Source organism: Taudactylus pleione, unplaced genomic scaffold (genome assembly GCF_031769625.1).
Source record: "Taudactylus pleione unplaced genomic scaffold, aTauple2 ptg000971l, whole genome shotgun sequence".
Taxonomy (NCBI): Eukaryota; Metazoa; Chordata; class Amphibia; order Anura; family Myobatrachidae; genus Taudactylus; species Taudactylus pleione.
This window is the reverse complement of record NW_028285372.1, coordinates 1037719-1063199: the sequence shown is the minus strand read 5'-3', so window position 1 is coordinate 1063199 and position 25481 is coordinate 1037719. Positions and strand designations below refer to the sequence as shown.

Sequence of the window (25481 nt, the reverse complement as noted above, 5' to 3'; positions counted from 1 at the left end):
CTAATATCTAAAAATAGGGAACACAGCAATACCTACTAAGGCAAGCACAGTACCACCTATAATAGGGAACACAGGAGTTATCTAGCTGTAGATAAAACCACAGTAACCACCTATTGTCCTTTTGTCCCCGCAACCAGCCTCAGTCAGAGATGCCACACTCGTATGGTCCGGTCGCAACACTCAAAGGCCCTAACTGACCGATGAATATTACAACTACACTGGAAGCTATATTTTATCGTTAACTCTCTTTAACGATAGGAAACCAGGAGGATCCCCTCTGCCAGTATACCTGTTATGTATACCCTATATTTATTACCTAAAATAGGGACCACGAAGGCACAACCTATTTCACAATCTCAATCATACACCTTACACACTTCTATATTGTGGCCAAATAACAAAAATAAAAAAAATACCTTTCTTTTGATTAATAGCCTTTTGGAGATTACAGCCCTATCAATATGACGTATTTCAGTCTTGATGATTTATTTGAATTCTAACAGAAATGCTAGTCACATGCTTCACTTGCGATTGTGCGCTCGGTTACAAACAATTAGATGCAATCGCTACACGTGGCAGGAAGTGGCCGTACATCCGGTCGCACACACTATGCTGCGACTGTTTGCACGTGGTGTACACTAAAACCTTTCTGACGTTATTGTACGATTGGTTGCGCATGCAATGCGTGGCCGTTCTACAACGTGGGCAAGCACAAATCTCTCTCCACTATCCCAGATTCTAATCAGCCCTCTCTGAAATCGCAAACTGCGAGTCTCCATCTCTGAACAAAAATAGGAACGCAGGAAAAAAGTCTGCGGGTGCCTTTCAACTCTTTTGTTCCAAGACGAGGGGAGCAGTTCAAAAACACAGTGATGGATGATATCCAACTCGGTGAGCCCCCATTTATTGATACCGTTTGAACAGTATCGATATTAGAGAGATTTGATTGCACAGACCAGATTGCCCATACCTCCCATTTCAATATAAAATAACTTTGTCACACAGAAACAGTTTGCGGTTCCAACACACACAAAGGTACTATATTGCAAAAAGGGTATAATCAGCCTTAATCTATACAATGCAGCTATATACAGGATAAAGACCAACATACAATGACCAATATTTTGCCATGTGGTCTGGATCCTAGACTAACAGCTGTCCATCAGGATTGCTGTGTGTTTCTTTAGGGTCAGGCAGAGAAAAAGGAAGGAAAGAAAGGGGTTGGGATCCAGACTGCATAGGAATTTATAGGTGTACAATTTCCTTTGAACATAAGCTGAATACTCAAAGGGGCTCCCTATTGGCCCTTTATTACTGAGTCACAATGGTTGTTGCTATTCATTTGTTAGTAGATGGTTGACGTCACTGGAGGTTGTACTGTGTTAGAAAATCCCTTTGTACTAACATATGGCATGCAAATCTACAGGGGAGGTGTACAGTGATTTATACAGTATAGAGTATAATTCTTGGCAGGTCTTCATAACTCGATAGTGATCCCTTCCATATTCATTCTGTTGGTTTCATATTCCTGTTGAGACAGAGGGAAATCGGTAGATACTACTCATGACCCATTTATCTTATTCCTAATCCCAGATATCATATAACTGCTATTTAACATGTAACATTCACTGTATACCTTTAAAACACATAGCATTGTGCGTATCTCAGTCAGTTTAGGGTTAAATGGGATATAAGTTTACTGTAAGGAAAGGCTGCTCTCCGTCGGGGTAAGGTTTCCGACAATAATACTTAAAAGCTGGCTATGCGATTGAAACGCAAAACAGTATTTAAACAGTATTGCTGTACTAACTTTGTTATGTGTTTATGCAATGTAAAATGGCGCTTAACCATTGTGAGCACAGAAGCATGGCTCGCCATTCACAATATGGCAAGTTGCAGGGGTATGGGATGCGTGTGCATGTATAGCGAGCATGTGCAATTGCGCAAGCGCAAGTGCGTGCGCGAATGCAGTGGGATCGTGTGTTCGCATAAAATGGCCGTGGACGATCAAACCGTCCAATGGATGTCGTGTTGCGATTTGTGCGCAATTAAGCGATCGCAACCAATTTATACGGTTTCGACATTGCATAACAGTGCTGTGTATCAAGGGCATACAATTGCTGACACCTTGTGCCTATAACTATTATTATCCCTTTTTTGTTTCACAGAATGCACTTTACTTTAGCAAAGTGAACTCTGTGGCCTCTCTGTTCCTGGACACTGATGGCTATAAGATTTATTCCCATCTCTGGTATATAAAGCATGTCTTGGATCTCTGTGACTAATTCTAGTCCCAACATTCAGGCCGGCTTTAATTGTTCCTACTTTTGTAGCTGTAAGTACTTGATTGCCAATTCCTTTAATTGTGATAGGATCACATTTGGTTAACTTGGTGAACAATTTCTCATTGCGGCTGAAATTACTTGTTGTACCTAAATCAATGTACCAACACTCTTTTCTGCAGTTATCCATCACACTCTAGGCTAATTCAGTTGCATTTTTTTTAACTTTGAAATAGGATTCACACTCTTTTGGTTGCACTCAAATGCTTTGTAATCCATCTTGTGACAATTGAAACACTTGAACTTTAAATTTTGTTTCTCTTTGTGTGTGTAATGCAGTGCTTTCAGAACTTGATTCACATGACATACGTTCTGGGAACTTTAATAACTTTGCTGTAACTGTGTCTGTGGTTAGATCTTCTGTGTTTGCTTCCAACGCCACAACTAGGAAGTCAAACTCAGGAGTTAAATTCTGTAACATAGTTTTTCTCCCACAGCTGAGCGCATGGTAAAGTGTCAAAATGTAATAACTTGAATTTCCTTTTAGGATGTTGTAATACTGCTTGTTTTATTATATGATGTGTGTTTTACATGACAATATTGTTGACATTCCATGAAGTTTGTTAATGACATTAAAATAAAACAAATACAATATTAGAGGAGACACAGGAGAGACATACATGACATTAGAGGAGACACAGGAGAGACAGACAGACATGACATTAGAGGAGACACAGGAAAGACAGACAGACAGGACACTAGAGGAGACACAGGAGAGACAGACAGGACATTATAGGAGACAGGACAGACAGACAGGACAATAGAGGAGACACAGGACAGACAGACATGACATTAGAGGAGACACAGGACAGACAGATATGACATTAGAGGAGACACAGGACATGACAGACATGACAGAGGAGACACAGGGCAGACAGACATGACATTAGAGGAGACACAGGACAGACAGACATGACATTAGAGGAGACACAGGAGAGACAGACATGATATTAGAGGAGACACAGGACATGACATTAGAGGAGACATAGTATAGACAGGACATGACATTAGAGGAGACATAGGACAGACAGACATGATATTAGAGGAGACACAGGACATGACAGACATGACAGAGGAGACACAGGGCAGACAGACATGACATTAGAGGAGACACAGAACATGACATTAGAGGAGACACAGGACAGACAGACATGATATTAGAGGAGACACAGGACATGACAGACATGACAGAGGAGACACAGGACAGACAGACATGACATTAGAGGAGACACAGGACATGACAGACATGACAGAGGAGACACAGGGCAGACAGACATGACATTAGAGGAGACACAGGACAGACATGACAATAGAGGAGACACAGGACAGACAGACATGACATTAGAGGAGACACAGGAGAGACAGACAGGACATTAGAGGAGACAGGAGAGACAGACAGACATAATATTAGAGGAAACATAGGACAGACAGGACATGACATTAGAGGAGACACAGGACATGACATTAGAGGAGACACAGGACATGACATTAGAGGAGAACAGGACAGACAGGACATGACATTAGAGGAGACACAGGAGATACATACATGACATTAGAGGAGACACAAGAGAGACAGACAGACATGACAGTAGAGGAGACACAGGAGAGACATACATGACATTAGAGGAGACACTGGACAGACAGACATGACATTAGAGGAGACACAGGAGAGACAGACAGGACATTAGAGGAGACAGGACAGACAGACAGGACAATAGAGGAGACACAGGCCAGACAGACATGACATTAGAGGAGACACAGGACATGACAGACATGACAGAGGAGACACAGGACATGACAGACATGACAGAGAAGACACAGGGCAGACAGACATGACAGAGGAGACACAGGGCAGACAGACATGACATTAGAGGAGACACAGGACAGACAGACATGACATTAGAGGAGACACAGGACAGACAGACATGACATTAGAGGAGACACAGGACAGACAGACATGATATTAGAGGAGACACAGGACATGACATTAGAAGAGACATAGGACAGACAGGACATGACATTAGAGGAGACACAGGACAGACAGGACATTAGATTAGAGGAGACACAGGACAGACAGTACATGACATTAGAGGAGACACAGGACAGACAGGACATGACATTAGAGGGGACACAGGACAGACAGGACATGACATTAGAGGAGACACAGGACATTACATTAGAGGAGACACAGGACAGACAGGACATGACCTCAGAGGAGACACAGGACAGACAGGACATGACATTAGAGGAGACACAGGACAGACAGGACATGACATTAGAGGAGACACAGGATACATAGGACAGACAGGACATGACATTAGAGGAGACACAGGACATGACATTAGAGGAGACACAGGACAAGACATTAGAGTAGACACAGGAAAGACAGATATGACATTAGAGGAGACACAGGACAGACAGACATGACATTAGAGGAGACACAGGACATGACAGACATGACAGAGGAGACACAGGACATGACAGACATGACAGAGGAGACAGGACATGACAGACATGACAGAGGAGACACAGGGCAGACAGACATGACAGAGGAGACACAGGACAGACAGACATGACATTAGAGGAGACACAGGACAGACAGACATGACATTAGAGGAGACACAGGACAAACAGACATGACATTAGAGGAGACACAGGACAGACAGACATGATATTAGAGGAGACACAGGACATGACATTAGAGGAGACATAGGACAGGCAGGACATGACATCAGAGGAGACACAGGAGATACATACATGACATTAGAGGAGACATAGGACAGACAGGACATGACATTAGAGGAGACACAGGACAGACATGATATTAGAGGAGACAGAGGACATGACATTAGAGTAGACACAGGACAGACAGACATGACATTAGAGGAGACACAGGACATGACATTAGAGGAGACACAGGACAGACATGATATTAGAGGAGATAGAGGACATGACATTAGAGGAGACACAGGACAGACAGACATGACATTAGAGGAGACACAGGACATGACATTAGAGGAGACACAGGACATGACATTAGAGGAGACACAGGACAGACAGACATGACATTAGAGGAGACACAGGACATGACATTAGAGGAGACATAGGACAGACAGGACATGACATTAGAGGAGACACAGGACATGACATTAGAGGAGACACAGGACATGACATTAGAGTAGACACAGGACAGACAGACATGACATTAGAGGAGACACAGGAGAGACAGACATGACAGAGGAGACACAGGAGAGACAGACATGACATTACAGGAGACAAAGGACAGACAGACATGACAGAGGAGACACAGGAGAGACAGACATGACATTACAGGAGACACAGGACAGACATACAGGACATTAGAGGAGACACAGGACAGACAGACATGACATTAGAGGAGACACAGGACAGACAGACATGACATTAGAGGAGACACAGGACATGACAGACATGACAGAGGAGACACAGGGCAGACAGACATGACATTAGAGGAGACACAGGACAGACAGACATGACATTAGAGGAGACACAGGACAGACAGGACATGACATTAGAGGAGACATAGGAAATGACAGACATGACAGAGGAGACACAGGGCAGACAGACATGACATTAGAGGAGACACAGGACAGACAGACATGACATTAGAGGAGACACAGGACATGACATTAGAGGAGACACAGGACAGACAGACATGACATTAGAGGAGACACAGGACATGACATTAGAGGAGACACAGGACAGACAGACAGACATGACATTAGAGGAGACACAGGACAGACAGGCATGACATTAGAGGAGACACAGGACAGACAGACATGGTATTAGAGGAGACACAGAACATGACATTAGAGGAGACATAGGACAAACAGACATGACATTAGAGGAGACACAGGTCAGACAGACATGACATTAGAGGAGACACAGGACATAACATTAGAGGAGACACAGGACAAACAGGACATGACATTAGAGGAGACACAGGACAGACAGGACATGACATTAGAGGAGACACAGGACAGACAGACATGACATTAGAGGAGACACAGGACATGACATTAGAGGAGACACAGGACAGACAGGACATGACATTAGAGGAGACATAGGACAGACAGACATGATATTAGAGGAGACACAGGACATTACATTAGAGGAGACACAGGACAGACAGACATGACATTAGAGGAGACACAGGACATGACATTAGAGGAGACACAGGACATGACATTAGAGGAGACACAGGACAGACAGACATGACATTAGAGGAGACACAGGAGTGACAGACAGGACATTAGAGGAGACACAGGACAGACAGACATGACATTAGAGGAGACACAGGACAGACAGACATGACAGAGTAGACACAGGACAGACAGACATGACATTAGAGGAGACACAGGACATGACATTAGAGGAGACACAGGACAGACAGGACATGACATTAGAGACACAGGACATGACATTAGAGGAGACACAGGACAGACAGACATGACATTAGAGGAGACACAGGACATGACATTAGAGGAAACATAGGACAGACAGACATGACATTAGAGGAGACACAGGACATGACATTAGAGGAGACACAGGACAGACAGACAGACATGACATTAGAGGAGACACAGGACATGACATTAGAGGAGACACAGGACATGACATTAGAGGAGACACAGGACAGACATACATGACATTAGAGGAGACACAGGAGAGACATACATGACATTACAGGAGACACAGGACAGACAGACATGACAGAGGAGACACAGGAGAGACAGACATGACATTAGAGGAGACACAGGACAGACAGACATGACATTAGAGTAGACACAGGACAGACAGACATGACATTAGAGGAGACACAGGAGAGACAGACATGACAGAGGAGACACAGGAGAGACAGACATGACATTACAGGAGACACAGGACAGACAGACATGACAGAGGAGACACAGGAGAGACAGACATGACATTAGAGGAGACACAGGACAGACATGACATTAGATGAAACTTCTGTTGACACAGTAGGAGCAATCACCTTGTGTTCTTACTCAGTAAATATTGTGTCAAGATCTGTACATTTCCTCACTATGTCAGGTTAAAGTCTGAGGTTGTGTACACACATTATGTTCTGTTATACAGAGCATACACCCCCCAACACTAACCAGCTACCACCGCGTACTGACCTGTACTACACACATCCCATAGAGTCCATCTATCAGTAACATAGGTGCACTAACACGGTGCCAGTCACTATGTATCAGTGTATATAGGACTGTACATTATATAATAGACCAGTGATTATGTGCTGTGTATATGGGGTATTATGTACCAGTGTATATAGGACTGCACATTATATACTAGACCAGTGATTATGTGCCGTCTATATCAGGTATTATGTACCAGTGTATATAGGACTGTACATTATATACTAGACCAGTGATTATGTGCCGTATATATAAGGTATTATGTACCAGTGTATATAGGACTGTACATTATACACTAGACCTGTGATTATGTGCCGTGTATATCAGGTATTATGTACCAGTGTATATAGGACTGTACATTATATATTAGGCCAGTGATTATGTGCCGTGTATATCTGGTATTATGTACCAGTGTATATAGGACTGTACATTATATACTAGTCCAGTGATTATGTGCCGTGTATATCTGGTATTATGTACCAGTGTATATAGGACTGTACATTATATACTAGACCAGTGATTATGTGCCGTGTATATCAGGTATTATGTACCAGTGTATATAGGACTGTACATTATATACTAGACCAGTGATTATGTGCCGTGTATATCTGGTATTATGTACCAGTGTATATAGGACTGTACATTATATACTAGACCAGTGATTATGTGCCGTGTATATCAGGTATTATGTATCAGTGTATGTAGGACTGTACATTATATACTAGACTAGTGATTATGTGCCGTGTATATCAGGTATTATGTACCAGTGTATGTAGGACTATACATTATATACTAGACCAGTGATTATGTGCCGTGTATATCAGGTATTAAGTACCAGTGTATATAGGACTGTAAATTATATACTAGACCAGTGATTATGTGCCGTGTATATCAGGTATTATGTACCAGTGTATATAGGACTGTACATTATATACTAGACCAGTGATTATGTGCTGTGTATATCAGGTATTATGTACCAGTGTGTATATAGGACTGTACATTATATACTAGACCTGTGATTATGTGATGTTTATATCAGGTATTATGTACCAGTATATATAGGACTGTACATTATATACTAGACCAGTGATTATGTGCCGTGTATATCAGGTATTATGTACCAGTGTATATAGGACTGTACATTATATACTAGACCAGTGATTATGTGCCGTGTATATCAGGTATTATGTACCAGTGTATATAGGACTGTACATTATATACTAGACCAGTGATTATGTGATGTGTATATCAGGTATTATGTACCAGTGTATGTAGGACTGTACATTATATACTAGACCAGTGATTATGTGCTGTGTATATCAGGTATTATGTACCAGTGTATATAGGGCTGTACATTATATACTAGACCTGTGATTATGTGATGTTTATATCAGGTATTATGTACCAGTGTATATAGGACTGTACATTATATACTAGACCAGTGATTAAGTGCTGTGTATATCTGGTATTATGTACCAGTGAATATAGGACTGTACATTATATACTAGACCAGTGATTATGTGATGTGTATATCAGGTATTATGTACCAGTGTATATAGGACTGTACATTAAATACTAGACCGGTGATTATGTGCTGTGTATATCAGGTATTATGTACCAGTGTATATAGGACTGTACATTATATACTAGACCGGTGATTATGTGCTGTGTATATCAGGTATTATGTACCAGTGTATTTAGGACTGTACATTATATACTAGACCAGTGATTATGTGCCGTGTATATCAGGTATTATGTTCCAGTGTATATAGGACTGTACATTATATACTAGACCAGTGATTATGTGCTGTGTATATCAGGTATTATGTACCAGTGTATATAGGACTGTACATTATACACTAGACCAGTGATTATGTGCTGTGTATATCGGGTATTATGTACCTGTGTATATAGGACTGTACATTATATACTAGACCAGTGATTATGTGCTGTGTATATCAGGTATTATGTTCCAGTGTATATAGGACTGTACATTATACACTAGACCAGTGATTATGTGCTGTGTATATCGGGTATTATGTACCTGTGTATATAGGACTGTTCATTATATACTAGACCAGTGATTATGTGCTGTGTATATCAGGTATTATGTACCTGTGTAGATATAACCAGGGGCTGGGAGTGGTAGGGAGTGACACAGGGGGGAGGGACTGGCTGCTATATAAGCAGGAGAGACACAGAGTCCTATACACAGAGAGAGGAGAAGATGAAAGTGATTATTCTGTGTGTGGTGGTGGCTATTCTGCTGCAAGGTAAGAGGGATGGGGGGGTAAGAGGGATGGGGGCAAGAGGGATGGGATATTAGGGATTGAGGTATTGGGGATGGGGGGGTAAGAGGGATGGGGGGGTAAGAGGGATGGGGGCAAGAGGGATGGGATATTAGGGATAGAGGTATTGGGGATGGGGGTAAGAGGGATGGGATATTATGGATAGAGGTATTGGGGATGGGGGGTAAGAGGGATGGGATATTAGGGATAGAGGTATTGGGGATGGGGGTAAGAGGGATGGGATATTAGGGATAGAGGTATTGGGGATGGGGGTAAGAGGGATGGGATATTAGGGATAGAGGTATTGGGGATGGGGGTAAGAGGGATGGGATATTATGGATAGAGGTATTGGGGATGGGGGGCTAAGAGGAATGGAGGGTAAGAGGGATGGGGGGTAAGAGGGATTGGAGATGACACTGACAGATGGTAATATTACATACCAGAACGCACAGACACAGGAGGTGTAATATGGATCATACCTAATACCTGCTGCACTGAGGGATGAGCCTGATACTGTACGTGTTTCTCAGATAATGTAGAATTACTCTACAAATATAGAAATGCACCAACATGGTGACAGATTATTATTATATTATACAGCTATTGTATAATAAGAGACAGGTGGGGGAGGAGCACAGGATAATATTATACAGGTGTGATAGGAGACAGGTGGGAGAGGAGCACAGGATAATATTATACAGGTGTGATAGGAGACAGGTGGGAGAGGAGCACAGGATGATATTATACAGGTGTGATAGGAGACAGGTGAGGGAGGAGCACAGGATAATATTATACAGGTGTGATAGGAGACAGGTGGGGGAGGAGCACAGGATAATATTATACAGGTGTTATGGGAGGCAGGTGGGGAGGAGCACATGATATTAAACAGGTGTGATAGGAGACAGGTGGGAGAGGAGCACAGGATAATATTATACAGGTGTGATAGGAGACAGGTGGGGAGGAGCACAGGATAATATTATACAGGTGTGATGTGAGACAGGTGAGGGAGGAGCACAGGATAATATTATACAGGTGTGATTGGAGACAGGTGGGGAAGGAGCACAGGATAATATTATACAGGTGTGATGGGAGACAGGTGAGGGAGGAGCACAGGATAATATTATACAGGTGTGATGGGAGACAGGTGAGGGAGGAGCACAGGATAATATTATACAGGTGTGATGGGAGACAGGTGGGGGAGGAGCACAGGATAATATTATACAGGTGTGATAGGAGACAGGTGGGGGAGGAGCACAGGATAATATTATACAGGTGTGATGGGAGACAGGTGGGGGAGGAGCACAGGATAATATTATACAGGTGTGATAGGAGACAGGTGGGGGAGGAGCACAGGATAATATTATACAGGTGTGATGGGAGACAGGTGGGGGATGTGGACTGGATATTATACAGGTGTGATGTGAGACAGGTGGGGGAGATGCACAGGATAATATTATACAGGTGTGATGGGAGACAGGTGGGGGAGGAGCACAGGATATTATACAGGTGTGATGGAGACAGGTGGGGGAGGAGCACAGGATATTATACAGGTGTGATGGGAGACAGGTGGGGGATGTGGACAGGATAATGTTACTAGCCTCTAATTCTTTATTTCTCCACCCAGAAGCCACATCACAGAATGCAAAGAAGCCTGGTGAGTGAGTGACAGAGGGGGGATTATATCTGCCGCGTTACAAGGGTCCCAAAATAAACTTCCAATATCCCCCAAACTTAATGCTGCATGACTGCACCTCCAAACCTTTCATTCTGACTGCACCTCCTTCAAAGCTTAAGGTGCCCCTGTCCTCCTCCATCACCGCACTCTGCCCCCCTACCCTCCTCCATCACTGCACTCTGCCCCCCTGCCCTCCTCCTACACCGCACTCTGCCCCCCTACCCTCCTCCATCACCGCACTCTGCCCCCCTACCCTCCTCCATCACCACACTCTGCCCCCCTACCCTCCTCCATCACCGCACTCTGCCCCCCTACACTCCTCCATCACTGCACTCTGCCCCCCTATCCTCCTCCATCACCGCACTCTGCCCCCCTACCCTCCTCCTACACCGCACTCTGCCCCCTATTCTCCTCCATCACCGCACTCTGCCCCCCTACCCTCCTCCATCACCGCACTCTGCCCCCCTACCCTCCTCCTACAACGCACTCTGCCCCCCTATTCTCCTCCATCACCGCACTCTGCCCCCTACCCTCCTCCTACACCGCACTCTGCCCCCCTATCCTCCTCCATCACCGCACTCTGCCCCCCTACCCTCCTCCATCACCGCACTCTGCCCCCCTACCCTCCTCCATCACCGCACTATGCCCCCCTACCCTCCTCCTACACCGCACTCTGCCCCCCAATCCTCCTCCATCACCGAACTCTGCCCCCCTATCCTCCTCCATCCCCGCACTCTGCCCCCCTACCCTCCTCCATCACCGGACTCTGCCCCCCTACCCTCCTCCATCACCGCACTCTGCCCCCCTACCCTCCTCCATCACCGCACTCTGCCCCCCTACCCTCCTCCTACACCGCACTCTGCCCCCCTACCCTCCTTCTACACCGCACTCTGCCCCCTACCCTCCTCCATCACCGCACTCTGCCCCCCTACCCTCCTCCATCACCGCACTCTGCCCCCCTATTCTCCTCCATCACCGCACTCTGCCCCCCTACCCTCCTCCTACACCGCACTCTGCCCCCCTACCCTCCTCCATCACCGCACTCTGCCCCCCTACCCTCCTCCATCACCGCACTCTGCCCCCCTACCCTCCTCCATCACCGCATTCTTCCCCCCTACCCTCCTCCTACACCGCACTCTTCCCCCCTACCCTCCTCCTACACCGCACTCTGCCCCCCTACCCTCCTCCATCACCGCACTCTGCCCCCCTACCCTCCTCCTACACCGCATTCTGCCCCCCTATCTCTCCTGTTATATATACCCCCTATCTCTCCTGTTATATATACCCCCTATCTCTCCTGTTATATATACCCCTATCTCTCCTGTTATATACCCCCTATCTCTCCTGTTATATATACCCCCTATCTCTCCTGTTATATACCCTCTATCTCTCCTGTTATATATACCCCCTATCTCTCCTGTTATATATACCCCCTATCTCTCATGTTATATATACCCCATCTCTCCTGTTATATATACCCCCCCTATCTCTCCTATTATATATACCCCCTATCTCTCCTGTTATATATCCCCCCTATCTCTCCTGTTATATACCCCCTATCTCTCCTGTTATATATACCCCATCTCTCCTGTTATATATACCCCATCTCTCCTGTTATATACCCCCAATCTCTCCTGTTATATATACCCCATCTCTCCTGTTATATACCCCCTATCTCTCCTGTTATATATACCCCATCTCTCCTGTTATATATACCCCTATCTCTCCTGATATATATGCCCCCCCTATCTCTCCTGTTATATATACCCCCTATCTCTCCTGTTATATACCCCCTATCTATCCGGTTATATACCCCCTATCTATCCTGTTATATACCCCCCTATATCTCCTGTTATATATATATATATACCCCCTATCTCTCCTGTTATATACCCCCTATCTCTCCTGTTATATACCCCCCTATCTCTCCTGTTATATATACCCCCTATATCCCCTGTTATATATACCCCCTATCCAGGGCCGAAACTAGGATTTTTGTCACCAGGGGCAAGACAGTAATTTGGCGCCCCCCATGTAATTCCCCCTGCAGTAGTGCCCATATTGTAATGCCCCCATAGTAATGCCCATATGTTAATACCCCCATAGTAATGCCCCTGTAGTGCCCACCATACAGTAATGCCCCTGTAGTGCCCATGCTCCCATATTAATGCCCCTGTAGTGCCCATGCTTTCATAGTAATGCCCCTGTAGTGCCCATGCTCTCATAGTAATGCCCCTGTATTGCCCATGCCCCCATAGTAATATCCCTGTAGTGTCCTTACAGTAATGCCCCTGTAGTGCTCATGCCCCCACAGTAATGCCCCTGTGGTAATGCCCCTGTAGTGCCCATGCCCCAATAGTAATGCCCCTGTAGTGCTCATGCCCCATTAGTAATGCCCCTTATTGCCTATGCCCCCATAGTAATGCCCATGTGGTAATGCCCCTGCCCCCATAATAATGCCCCTGTAGTGCAGCTTATTAAAAAAAAAAATACTTACCTTGAACCCCGCTCCTGCATCCAGCGTCGCGTCCGGTCCGCCGGCTGCTCCTTGGAACTATGGGGGAGATGTCATGACGTCTCCCCCATAGTGCCCGTGGGGAGAGCCGGAAGCTGGAGTTCGGGAGAGAACTCCAGCCTCCGGCTCCGGCTACACCGCGTCGCTGCAGAGAAGGAGCCGGGCGCCCGCTGGTAATAAATGTTACCAGCGGACGTCCGGCTTGGAGCCTCTCTGCAGCGCCGGGCTGGAGGTCACTGGCACCAGGTACAGCGGCTCACCCGGTGCACGTGCACCTCCAGCCCCCCCTAGTTGCGGCCCTGCCCCTATCTCTCCTGTTATATACCCCATCTCTCCTGTTATATACCCCATCTCTCCTGTTATATACCCGCTATCTCTCCTGTTATATATACCCCCTATCTCTCCTGTTATATACGCCATCTCTCCTATTATATACCCTATCTCTCCTGTTATATACCCCCTATCTCTCCTGTTATATACCCCCTATCTCTCCTGTTATATACCCCCTATCTCTCCTGTTATATATACCCCATCTCTCCTCTTATATACACCCTATCTCTCCTGTTATATACCCCCTATCTCTCCTGTTATATATACCCCCTATCTCTCCTGTTATATATACCCCCTATCTCTCCTGTTATATACCCCCTATCTCTCCTGTTATATATACCCCCTATCTCTCCTGTTATATATACCCCCTATCTCTCCTGTTATATATACCCCCTATCTCCCCTGTTATATATACCCCCCATCTCTCCTGTTATATATACCTCCCTATCTCTCCTGTTATATACCCCATCTCTCCTGTTATATATACCCTCTATATCTCCTGTTATATACCCCCCTATCTCTCCTGTTATATATACCCCCTATCTCTCCTGTTATATACCCCCTATCTCTCCTGTTATATATACCCCCTATCTCTCCTGTTATATATACCCCCCTATCTCTCCTGTTATATATACCCCCCTATCTCTCCTGTTATATACCCCCTATCTCTCCTGTTATATACCCCCTATCTCTCCTGTTATATACCCCCTATCTCTCCTGTTATATACCTCCTTATCTCTCCTGTTATATATACCCCCTATCTCTCCTGTTATATATACCCCCTATCTCTCCTGTTATATATACCCCCCTATCTCTCCTGTTATATATACTCTCTATATCTCCTGTTATATACCCCCCTATCTCTCCTGTTATATATACCCCATCTCTCCTGTTATATATACCCTCTATATCTCCTGTTATATATACGCCCAATCTCTCCTGTTATATATACCCCCTATCTCTCCTGTTATATATACCCTCTATATCTCCTGTTATATATACGCCCAATCTCTCCTGTTATATATACCCCCCTATCTCTCCTGTTATATATACCCTCTATATCTCCTGTTATATACCCCCCTATCTCTCCTGTTATATATACCCCCTATCTCTCCTGTTATATATACCCCCCTATCTCTCCTGTTATATACCCCCTATCTCTCCTGTTATATACCCCCTATCTCTCCTGTTATATACCCCCTATCTCTCCTGTTATATACCCCTTATCTCTCCTGTTATATATACCCCCTATCTCTCCTGTTATATATACCCCCTATCTCTCCTGTTATATATACCCCCTATCTCCCCTGTTATATATACCCCCTATCTCTCCTGTTATATACCCCATCTCTCCTGTTATATACCCCATCTCTCCTGTTATATACCTCCTATCTCTCCTGTTATATACGCCATCTCTCCTATTATATACCCCATCTCTCCTGTTATATACCCCCTATCTCTCCTGTTATATACCCCCTATCTCTCCTGTTATATACCCCCTATCTCTCCTGTTATATACCCCCTATCTCTCCTGTTATATATACCCCCTATCTCTCCTGTTATATATACCCCCTATCTCTCCTGTTATATATACCCCCCATCTCTCCTGTTATATATACCCCCCATCTCTCCTGTTATATATACCCCCCTATCTCTCCTGTTATATACCCCATCTCTCCTGTTATATATACCCTCTATATCTCCTGTTATATACCCCCCTATCTCTCCTGTTATATATACCCCCTATCTCTCCTGCTATATATACCCCATCTCTCCTGTTATATATACCCTCTAAATCTCCTGTTATATATACCCCCTATCTCTCCTGTTATATATACCCCCCTATCTCTCCTGTTATATATACCCTCTATATCTCCTGTTATATACCCCCCTATCTCTCCTGTTATATATACCCCCTATCTCTCCTGTTATATATACCCCCTATCTCTCCTGTTATATATACCCCCTATCTCTCCTGTTATATATACCCCATCTCTCCTGTTATATATACCCCCCTATCTCTCCTGTTATATACCCCCTATCTCTCCTGTTATATATACCCCCTATCTCTCCTGTTATATACCCCCCTATCTCTCCTGTTATATATACCCCCTATCTCTCCTGTTATATATACCCCTATCTCTCCTGTTATATACCCCCCTATCTCTCCTGTTATATATACCCCATCTCTCCTGTTATATATACCCCCATCTCTCCTGTTATATACCCCCTATCTCTCCTCTTATATACCCCCTATCTCTCCTGTTATATACCCCCTCTCCTGTTATATATACCCCTATCTCTCCTGTTATATATACCCCCTATCTCTCCTGTTATATATACCCCCTATCTCTCCTGTTATATATACCCCATCTCTCCTGTTATATACCCCCTATCTCTCCTGTTATATACCCCCTATCTCTCCTGTTATATACCCCATCTCTCCTGTTATATATACCCCTATCTCTCCTGTTATATATACCCCCTATCTCTCCTGTTATATATACCCCCTATCTCTCCTGTTATATACCCCCTGTCTCTCCTGTTATATACCCCCTGTCTCTCCTGTTATATATATATATATATATATATATATATATACTAGGGATGAGCGGGTTCGGTTCCCTGAGAACCGAACCCACCCGAACTTCGGGGATCCGGGGCGATCCGAGCCCAAGCTCGGATCTCCCTGTCTGCCCCGGATCCCTCTCCCGAGGCAAAACCTCGAGATCTGCTGTCGGATCTCGAGGTTTTGCCTTTGCCTTTAATGGGCAAAGTGCTGATTGGCTGAGAGAGCCGTCTGTCACGGCTCTCAGCCAATCAGCATTATGGTGCTCATTTGCATGTAGCACGGACTCGTGAGATCCGTGCTACATGCATCTGTGTGATTGACAGTGACACAGAGCACAGATGGGTCAGTGAGACCCGTCTGTGCTGCTGTGTATTTCAATGACACAGATGCACGCACGGACCAGGAGATCCGTGCTACTTGCATCTGTGTGATTGGCACAGAGCAATGACAGGTCCGTGAGACCCGTCTGTGCTGCTGTGGTAAATAAAAAAAAAAAAACCTGTGTAAAAAGAGAAAAAAATGGCGTGCCCCCCCCCCAAAAAAGAGCAACCAGCCCCGGGCATTAGTGACCCAGTGCTGGGTGTGCTTAAATACAGGGGACAAACGACATAGGGGTCCCCTGTACTTAAACACAACCAGCACCGGGCTAGTCAGAACCAGCGCTGGTTGCCAAAATACGGGGGACAAACGACGTAGGGGTCCCCTGTATTCTGCGCAACCAGCTCTGGGCTCTGATCCGGTCCTGGTTCTGGAAATACAGGGGAAAAAAATGAGTAGGGTTCCCCTGTATGTTCCAGAACCAGCACTGGACTTTTTCTAGCGGGGGGCTGATGTCACAGCCAGGGGAGCCCTTTCACCGGGCCCCCCAGCCGCAGCATCAGCCCTGACCGCTAGTCAGCCCAGGCCGGGGATCCCTGGAGAGCTGGGGACCCCCCCAATAAAGGGGTCACCCTCTCCAGGGCACCCCAGGCCCAGGCTGATAGCCCGGGGCTATCCCCGCCACCCCTGGTGGCGGTGGGTGGCGGGTTGATTGTGTGGTGTGGTGTAAATAAAGAATATCAAACATTGTCTTTACAAGTAGAACTGCAAGTCCCAGCAAGCCTGCCCCGCATGCTGGTACTTGGAGAACCACAAGTACCAGCATGCAGGGCATTAAGGGCCCACTAGTACCTGTAGTTCACCTGTAAAAAAATGTTTAAAAAAAACACAGGACACACACACCGTGACAGTATAAGTTTATTAAACACACACACACACACACACATGTACACATACTCACCTATGTAACCCTGTAGCATCGGTCCACTTGTCCGGTAAAGTATCCATAGGGGACCTGTGAAAAAAAACATACTCACCATCTCCTATGCGAGGTTCTGTCCTCTTCGTTCCAAAGTAGGCATCCCCGGACTTGGCAAAAAAAAAAAAACGAAAAGGCGATCCACGAACTTAGTACCGTTCTATAGAACGGTACTTCCCGAATGACAGCTTAGCGGCGGGGTATCACCATGGAAACCCCGCTGCTAAGCGTTCATTGGCTGAGAGAGGCCATCTCCCGTCTCTCTCAGCCAATGAACGGCTCCCTCCATTGTAGTCAATGCTGGGAGCCGCAAGGTTATTAAAGTTTACCCTGCGGTTCCCACCATTGACTACAATGGAGGGAGCCGTTCATTGGCTGAGAGACGGGAGATGACCTCTCTCAGCCAATGAACGCTTAGCAGCGGGGTTTCCATGGTGATACCCCGCCGCTAAGCTCTCATTCGGGAAGTACCGTTCTATAGAACGGTACTAAGTTCGTGGATCGCGTTTTCGTTTTTTTTTTTTGCCAAGTCCGGGGATGCCTACTTTGGAACGAAGAGGACAGAACCTCGCATAGGAGATGGTGAGTATGTTTTTTTTCACAGGTCCCCTATGGATACTTTACCTGACAAGTGGACCGATGCTACAGGTTACATAGGTGAGTATGTGTACATGTGTGTGTGTGTGTATGTTTAATAAACTTATACTGTCACGGTGTGTGTGTCCTGTGTTTTTTTAAACATTTTTTTTACAGGTGAACTACAGGTACTAGTGGGCCCTTAATGCCCTGCATGCTGGTACTTGTGGTTCTCCAAGTACCAGCATGCGGGGCAGGCTAGCTGGGACTTGCAGTTCTACTTGTAAAGACAATGTTTGATATTCTTTATTTACACCACACCACAATCAACCCGCCACCCACCGCCACCAGGGGTGGCGGGGATAGCCCCGGGCTATCAGCCTGGGCCTGGGGTGCCCTGGAGAGGGTGACCCCTTTATTGGGGGGGTCCCCAGCTCTCCAGGGATCCCCGGCCTGGGCTGACTAGCGGTCAGGGTTGATGCTGCGGCTGGGGGGCCCGGTGAAAGGGCTCCCCTGGCTGTGGCATCAGCCCCCCGCTAGAAAAAGTCCAGTGCTGGTTCTGGAACATACAGGGGAACCCTACTCATTTTTTGTCCCCTATATTTCCAGAACCAGGACCGGATCAGAGCCCAGAGCTGGTTGCGCAGAATACAGGGGACCCCTACGTCGTTTGTCCCCCGTATTTTGGCAACCAGCGCTGGTTCTGACTAGCCCGGTGCTGGTTGTGCTTAAGTACAGGGGACCCCTACGTCGTTTGTCCCCTGTATTTAAGCACACCCAGCACTGGGTTACTAATGCCCGGGGCTGGTTGCTCTTTTTTGGGGGGGTGCACGCCATTTTTTTCTTTTTTTACACAGGTTTTTTTTTTACCACAGCAGCACAGACGGGTCTCACGGACCTGTCATTGCTCTGTGCCAATCACACAGATGCATGTAGCACGGATCTCCCGGGTTCGTGCTACATGCAAATGGGCACCATAACGCTGATTGGCTTCCTGTCTGCCACTGCAGTGCCACTCCTAGATGGGCCACGTGTTTGTGCCGCCCCCTTGTGTCGCTTAGCATAGTCATCCAGCTTCCTCGGTACAACCTTTTGGCCTAAAAACAATATTGTGAGGTGTGAGGTGTTCAGAATAGAGTGGAAATGAGTGGAAATTAATGTTATTGGGGTTATTAATAGCGTAGGAACAAAAAAAGGCCCATTTATGTGATTTTAGCGGGGTTTTTTTATTTTTTAAGAAAAAATCCAGATCCAAAACACAAAACCCAGAACCCAAAACACGGAAGGGTGGTTTTGGCAAAACCAATCCAGATCCAAAACACGAAGAAAGATCCAGATCCAAAACCAAAACACAAAACACGAAAAGTGTCCGGTGCACACCCCTAATATATACCCTCTCTCTCTCCTGTTATATATATATATATACCCCCAATCTCTCCTGTTATATACCCCCCCTATCTGTCATGTTATATATACCCCGTATCTCTCCTGTTATATACCCCTATTTCTCCTGTTATATATATATATATATATATATATATATACCCTCTCTCTCTCCTGTTATATATATATACCCCCCTATCTCTCCTGTTATATATACCCCCTATCTGTCATGTTATATATACCCCCTATCTGTCATGTTATATATACCCCCTATCTCTCCTGTTATATATACCCCCTATCTGTCATGTTATATACCCCCTATCTCTCCTGTTATATATATATACCCTCTCTCTCTCCTGTTATATATATATATATACCCCCCATCTCTCCTGTTATATACCCCCTATCCCTCCTGTTATATATACCCCCCCTATCTGTCCTGTTATATACCCTCTCTCTCTCCTGTACCCACAGGGATAAAATGCCACGTCTGTGGGAGCCCCGGTGAATGTATAACACCTAAGCTGACAGACTGTGACCGAAAGTTTGACACCTGCTTGAAAGTTCACACCAAAAAATTTGCTGGTGACACCCCCGATGAGATAATGGGTGAGTACCCGCCTTCCCTCCACCCTCAGGGAGTACACAGTTATATTATTATACTACTATTAGCCATATATCACTTATACTGAGCTTCCATAGCAGGCCTGTTATTCAGATCTAGTATAACTATCACAGAAGCACCCCACACTGTACCCCTATGCTCCGCTAGTGTACCCCTGTCTGCCTGTACTACATATATCAAGTGGTAATATCAACTTTTTCCTGTCTCTCCTGCTATAAAGGGTTATTACTACTTTTAACTAAGATGGCTGACCATGGGGGACACAGAGATTTCACCAGCGGCGCGGTGGTGTGTGTTAGTATTGTTGCTGTCACAGCCAGTGATGGTAGTGAAGCATTATGGGAAACTTTCTGAGTGATAAGATGAGATTTTAGTCTTTTGTCCTGTAACACATACTGTACTGTTACTCCGCAGTCCTGTAACACATACTGTAGCCGTTACTCCGCAGTCCTGTAACACATACTGTAGCTGTTACTCCGCAGTCCTGTAACACATACTGTAGCCGTTACTCCGCAGTCCTGTAACACATACCGTAGCCGTTACTCCGCAGTCCTGTAACACATACTGTAGCCGTTACTCCGCAGTACTGTAACACATACTGTAGCTGTTACTCCGCAGTCCTGTAACACATACTGTAGCTGTTACTCCGCAGTACTGTAACACATACTGTAGCTGTTACTCCGCAGTCCTGTAACACATACTGTAGCTGTTACTCCGCAGTCCTGTAACACATACCGTAGCTGTTACTCCGCAGTCCTGTAACACATACTGTAGCTGTTACTCCGCAGTCCTGTAACACATACTGTAGCTGTTACTCCGCAGTCCTGTAACACATACCGTAGCTGTTACTCCGCAGTCCTGTAACACATACTGTAGCTGTTACTCCGCAGTCCTGTAACACATTCTGTAGCTGTTACTCCGCAGTCCTGTAACATATACCGTAGCTGTTACTCCGCAGTCCTGTAACATATACCGTAGCTGTTACTCCGCAGTCCTGTAACACATACTGTAGCTGTTACTCCGCAGTCCTGTAACACATACTGTACTGTTACTCCGCAGTCCTGTAACACATACTGTAGCTGTTACTCCGCAGTCCTGTAACACATACTGTAGCTGTTACTCCGCAGTCCTGTAACACATACTGTAGCTGTTACTCCGCAGTCCTGTAACACATACCGCAGCTGTTACTCTGCAGTCCTGTAACATATACTGTAGCTGTTACTCCGCAGTCCTGTAACACATACCGTAGCTGTTACTCCGCAGTCCTGTAACATATACTGTAGCTGTTACTCCGCAGTCCTGTAACATATACTGTAGCTGTTACTCCGCAGTCCTGTAACACATACTGTAGCTGTTACTCCGCAGTCCTGTAACACATACTGTAGCTGTTACTCCGCAGTCCTGTAACATATACCGTAGCTGTTACTCCGCAGTCCTGTAACATATACCGTAGCTGTTACTCCGCAGTCCTGTAACACATACCGTAGCTGTTACTCCGCAGTCCTGTAACATATACTGTAGCTGTTACTCCGCAGTCCTGTAACATATACAGTAGCTGTTACTCCGCAGTCCTGTAACATATACCGTAGCTGTTACTCCGCAGTCCTGTAACATATACCGCAGCTGTTACTCTGCAGTCCTGTAACATATACTGTAGCTGTTACTCCGCAGTCCTGTAACACATACCGTAGCTGTTACTCCGCAGTCCTGTAACATATACCGTAGCTGTTAATCCGCAGTCCTGTAACATATACTGTAGCTGTTACTCCGCAGTCCTGTAACATATACTGTAGCTGTTACTCCGCAGTCCTGTAACACATACTGTAGCTGTTACTCCGCAGTCCTGTAACACATACTGTAGCTGTTACTCCGCAGTCCTGTAACACATACTGTAGCTGTTACTCCGCAGTCCTGTAACACATACTGTAGCCGTTACTCCGCAGTACTGTAACACATACCGTAGCTGTTACTCCGCAGTACTGTAACACATACCGTAGCCGTTACTCCGCAGTCCTGTAACACATACTGTAGCTGTTACTCCGCAGTCCTGTAACACATACTGTAGCCGTTACTCCGCAGTACTGTAACACATACTGTAGCTGTTACTCTGCAGTCCTGTAACACATACAGTAGCCGTTACTCCGCAGTCCTGTAACACATACCGTAGCTGTTACTCCGCAGTCCTGTAACACATACCGTAGCTGTTACTCCGCAGTCCTGTAACACATACCGTAGCTGTTACTCCGCAGTCCTGTAACACATACTGTAGCTGTTACACCGCAGTCCTGTAACACATACCGTAGCTGTTACTCCGCAGTCCTGTAACACATACTGTAGCTGTTACTCCGCAGTCCTGTAACATATACCGTAGCTGTTACTCCGCAGTCCTGTAACACATACTGTAGCTGTTACTCCGCAGTCCTGTAACACATACTGTAGCTGTTACTCCGCAGTCCTGTAACACATACTGTAGCTGTTACTCCGCAGTCCTGTAACACATACTGTAGCTGTTACTCCGCAGTCCTGTAACGCATACTGTAGCTGTTACTCCGCAGTCCTGCAGTCCTGTAACACATACTGTAGCTGTTACTCCGCAGTCCTGTAACATATACCGTAGCTGTTACTCCGCAGTCCTGTAACACATACTGTAGCTGTTACTCCGCAGTCCTGTAACACATACTGTAGCCGTTACTCCGCAGTCCTGTAACATATACCGTAGCTGTTACTCCGCAGTCCTGTAACACATACCGTAGCTGTTACTGTGCAGTCCTGTAACATACTGTAGCTGTTACTCCGCAGTCATGTAACACATACTGTAGCCGTTACTCCGCAGTCCTGTAACACATACTGTAGCCGTTACTCCGCAGTCCTGTAACACATACTGTAGCTGTTACTCCGCAGTCCTGTAACACATACTGTAGCCGTTACTCCGCAGTCCTGTAACACATACTGTAGCCGTTACTCCGCAGTCCTGTAACATATACTGTAGCCGTTACTCCGCAGTCCTGTAACATATACTGTAGCCGTTACTCCGCAGTCCTGTAACATATACTGTAGCTGTTACTCCGCAGTCCTGTAACACATACTGTAGCTGTTACTCCGCAGTCCTGTAACATATACTGTAGCTGTTACTCCGCAGTCCTGTAACATATACTGTAGCTGTTACTCCGCAGTCCTGTAACACATACTGTAGCTGTTACTCCGCAGTCCTGTAACACATACTGTACTGTTACTCCGCAGTCCTGTAACATATACTGTAGCTGTTACTCTGCAGTCCTGTAACACATACTGTAGCTGTTACTCCGCAGTCCTGTAACACATACTGTAGCTGTTACTCCGCAGTCCTGTAACACATACTGTAGCTGTTACTCCGCAGTCCTGTAACACATACTGTAGCTGTTACTCCGTAGTCCTGTAACACATACTGTACTGTTACTCCGCAGTCCTGTAACACATACTGTAGCTGTTACTCCGCAGTCCTGTAACACATACTGTAGCTGTTACTCCGCAGTCCTGTAACACATACCGTAGCTGTTACTCCGCAGTCCTGTAACACATACTGTAGCTGTTACTCTGCAGTCCTGTAACACATACTGTAGCTGTTACTCCGCAGTCCTGTAACATATACTGTAGCTGTTACTCCGCAGTCCTGTAACATATACTGTAGCTGTTACTCCGCAGTCCTGTAACATATACTGTAGCTGTTACTCCGCAGTCCTGTAACATATACTGTAGCTGTTACTCCGCAGTCCTGTAACACATACTGTACTGTTACTCCGCAGTCCTGTAACATATACCGTAGCCGTTACTCCGCAGTCCTGTAACACATACCGTAGCCGTTACTCCGCAGTCCTGTAACACATACTGTAGCTGTTACTCCGCAGTCCTGTAACACATACTGTAGCTGTTACTCTGCAGTCCTGTAACACATACTGTAGCTGTTACTCCGTAGTCCTGTAACACATACTGTACTGTTACTCCGCATTCCTGTAACACATACTGTAGCTGTTACTCCGCAGTCCTGTAACACATACCGTAGCTGTTACTCCGCAGTCCTGTAACACATACCGTAGCTGTTACTCCGCAGTCCTGTAACACATACTGTAGCTGTTACTCTGCAGTCCTGTAACACATACTGTAGCTGTTACTCTGCAGTCCTGTAACATATACCGTAGCTGTTACTCCGCAGTCCTGTAACATATACCGTAGCTGTTACTCCGCAGTCCTGTAACACATACCGTAGCTGTTACTCCGCAGTCCTGTAACACATACTGTAGCTGTTACTCCGCAGTCCTGTAACACATACCGTAGCTGTTACTCTGCAGTCCTGTAACACATACCGTAGCTGTTACTCTGCAGTCCTGTAACACATACTGTAGCCGTTACTCCGCAGTCCTGTAACATATACTGTAGCCGTTACTCCGCAGTCCTGTAACACATACTGTAGCTGTTACTCCGCAGTCCTGTAACACATACCGTAGCTGTTACTCCGCAGTCCTGTAACATATACTGTAGCTGTTACTCCGCAGTCCTGTAACACATACCGTAGCTGTTACTCCGCAGTCCTGTAACACATACTGTAGCTGTTACTCCGCAGTCCTGTAACACATACTGTAGCTGTAGCTGTTACTCCGCAGTCCTGTAACACATACTGTAGCCGTTACTCAGCAGTCC

The 25481-nt window shown here is 45.8% G+C and overlaps 1 protein-coding gene across 1 annotated transcript in view; it reads left to right on the top strand.

Moving 5' to 3' along the window:
- Positions 1–9773: 9773 nt before the first annotated feature.
- Positions 9774–25481, top strand: part of LOC148454631 (uncharacterized) — a 29690-nt gene continuing 13982 nt past the window's right edge. The window contains exons 1-3 of the mRNA XM_088460699.1: positions 9774–9819; positions 11459–11488; positions 20657–20791. Coding sequence (XP_088316825.1) covers positions 9774–9819; positions 11459–11488; positions 20657–20791 — 211 coding nt within the window. The remainder of the gene's footprint in view (positions 9820–11458; positions 11489–20656; positions 20792–25481) is intronic.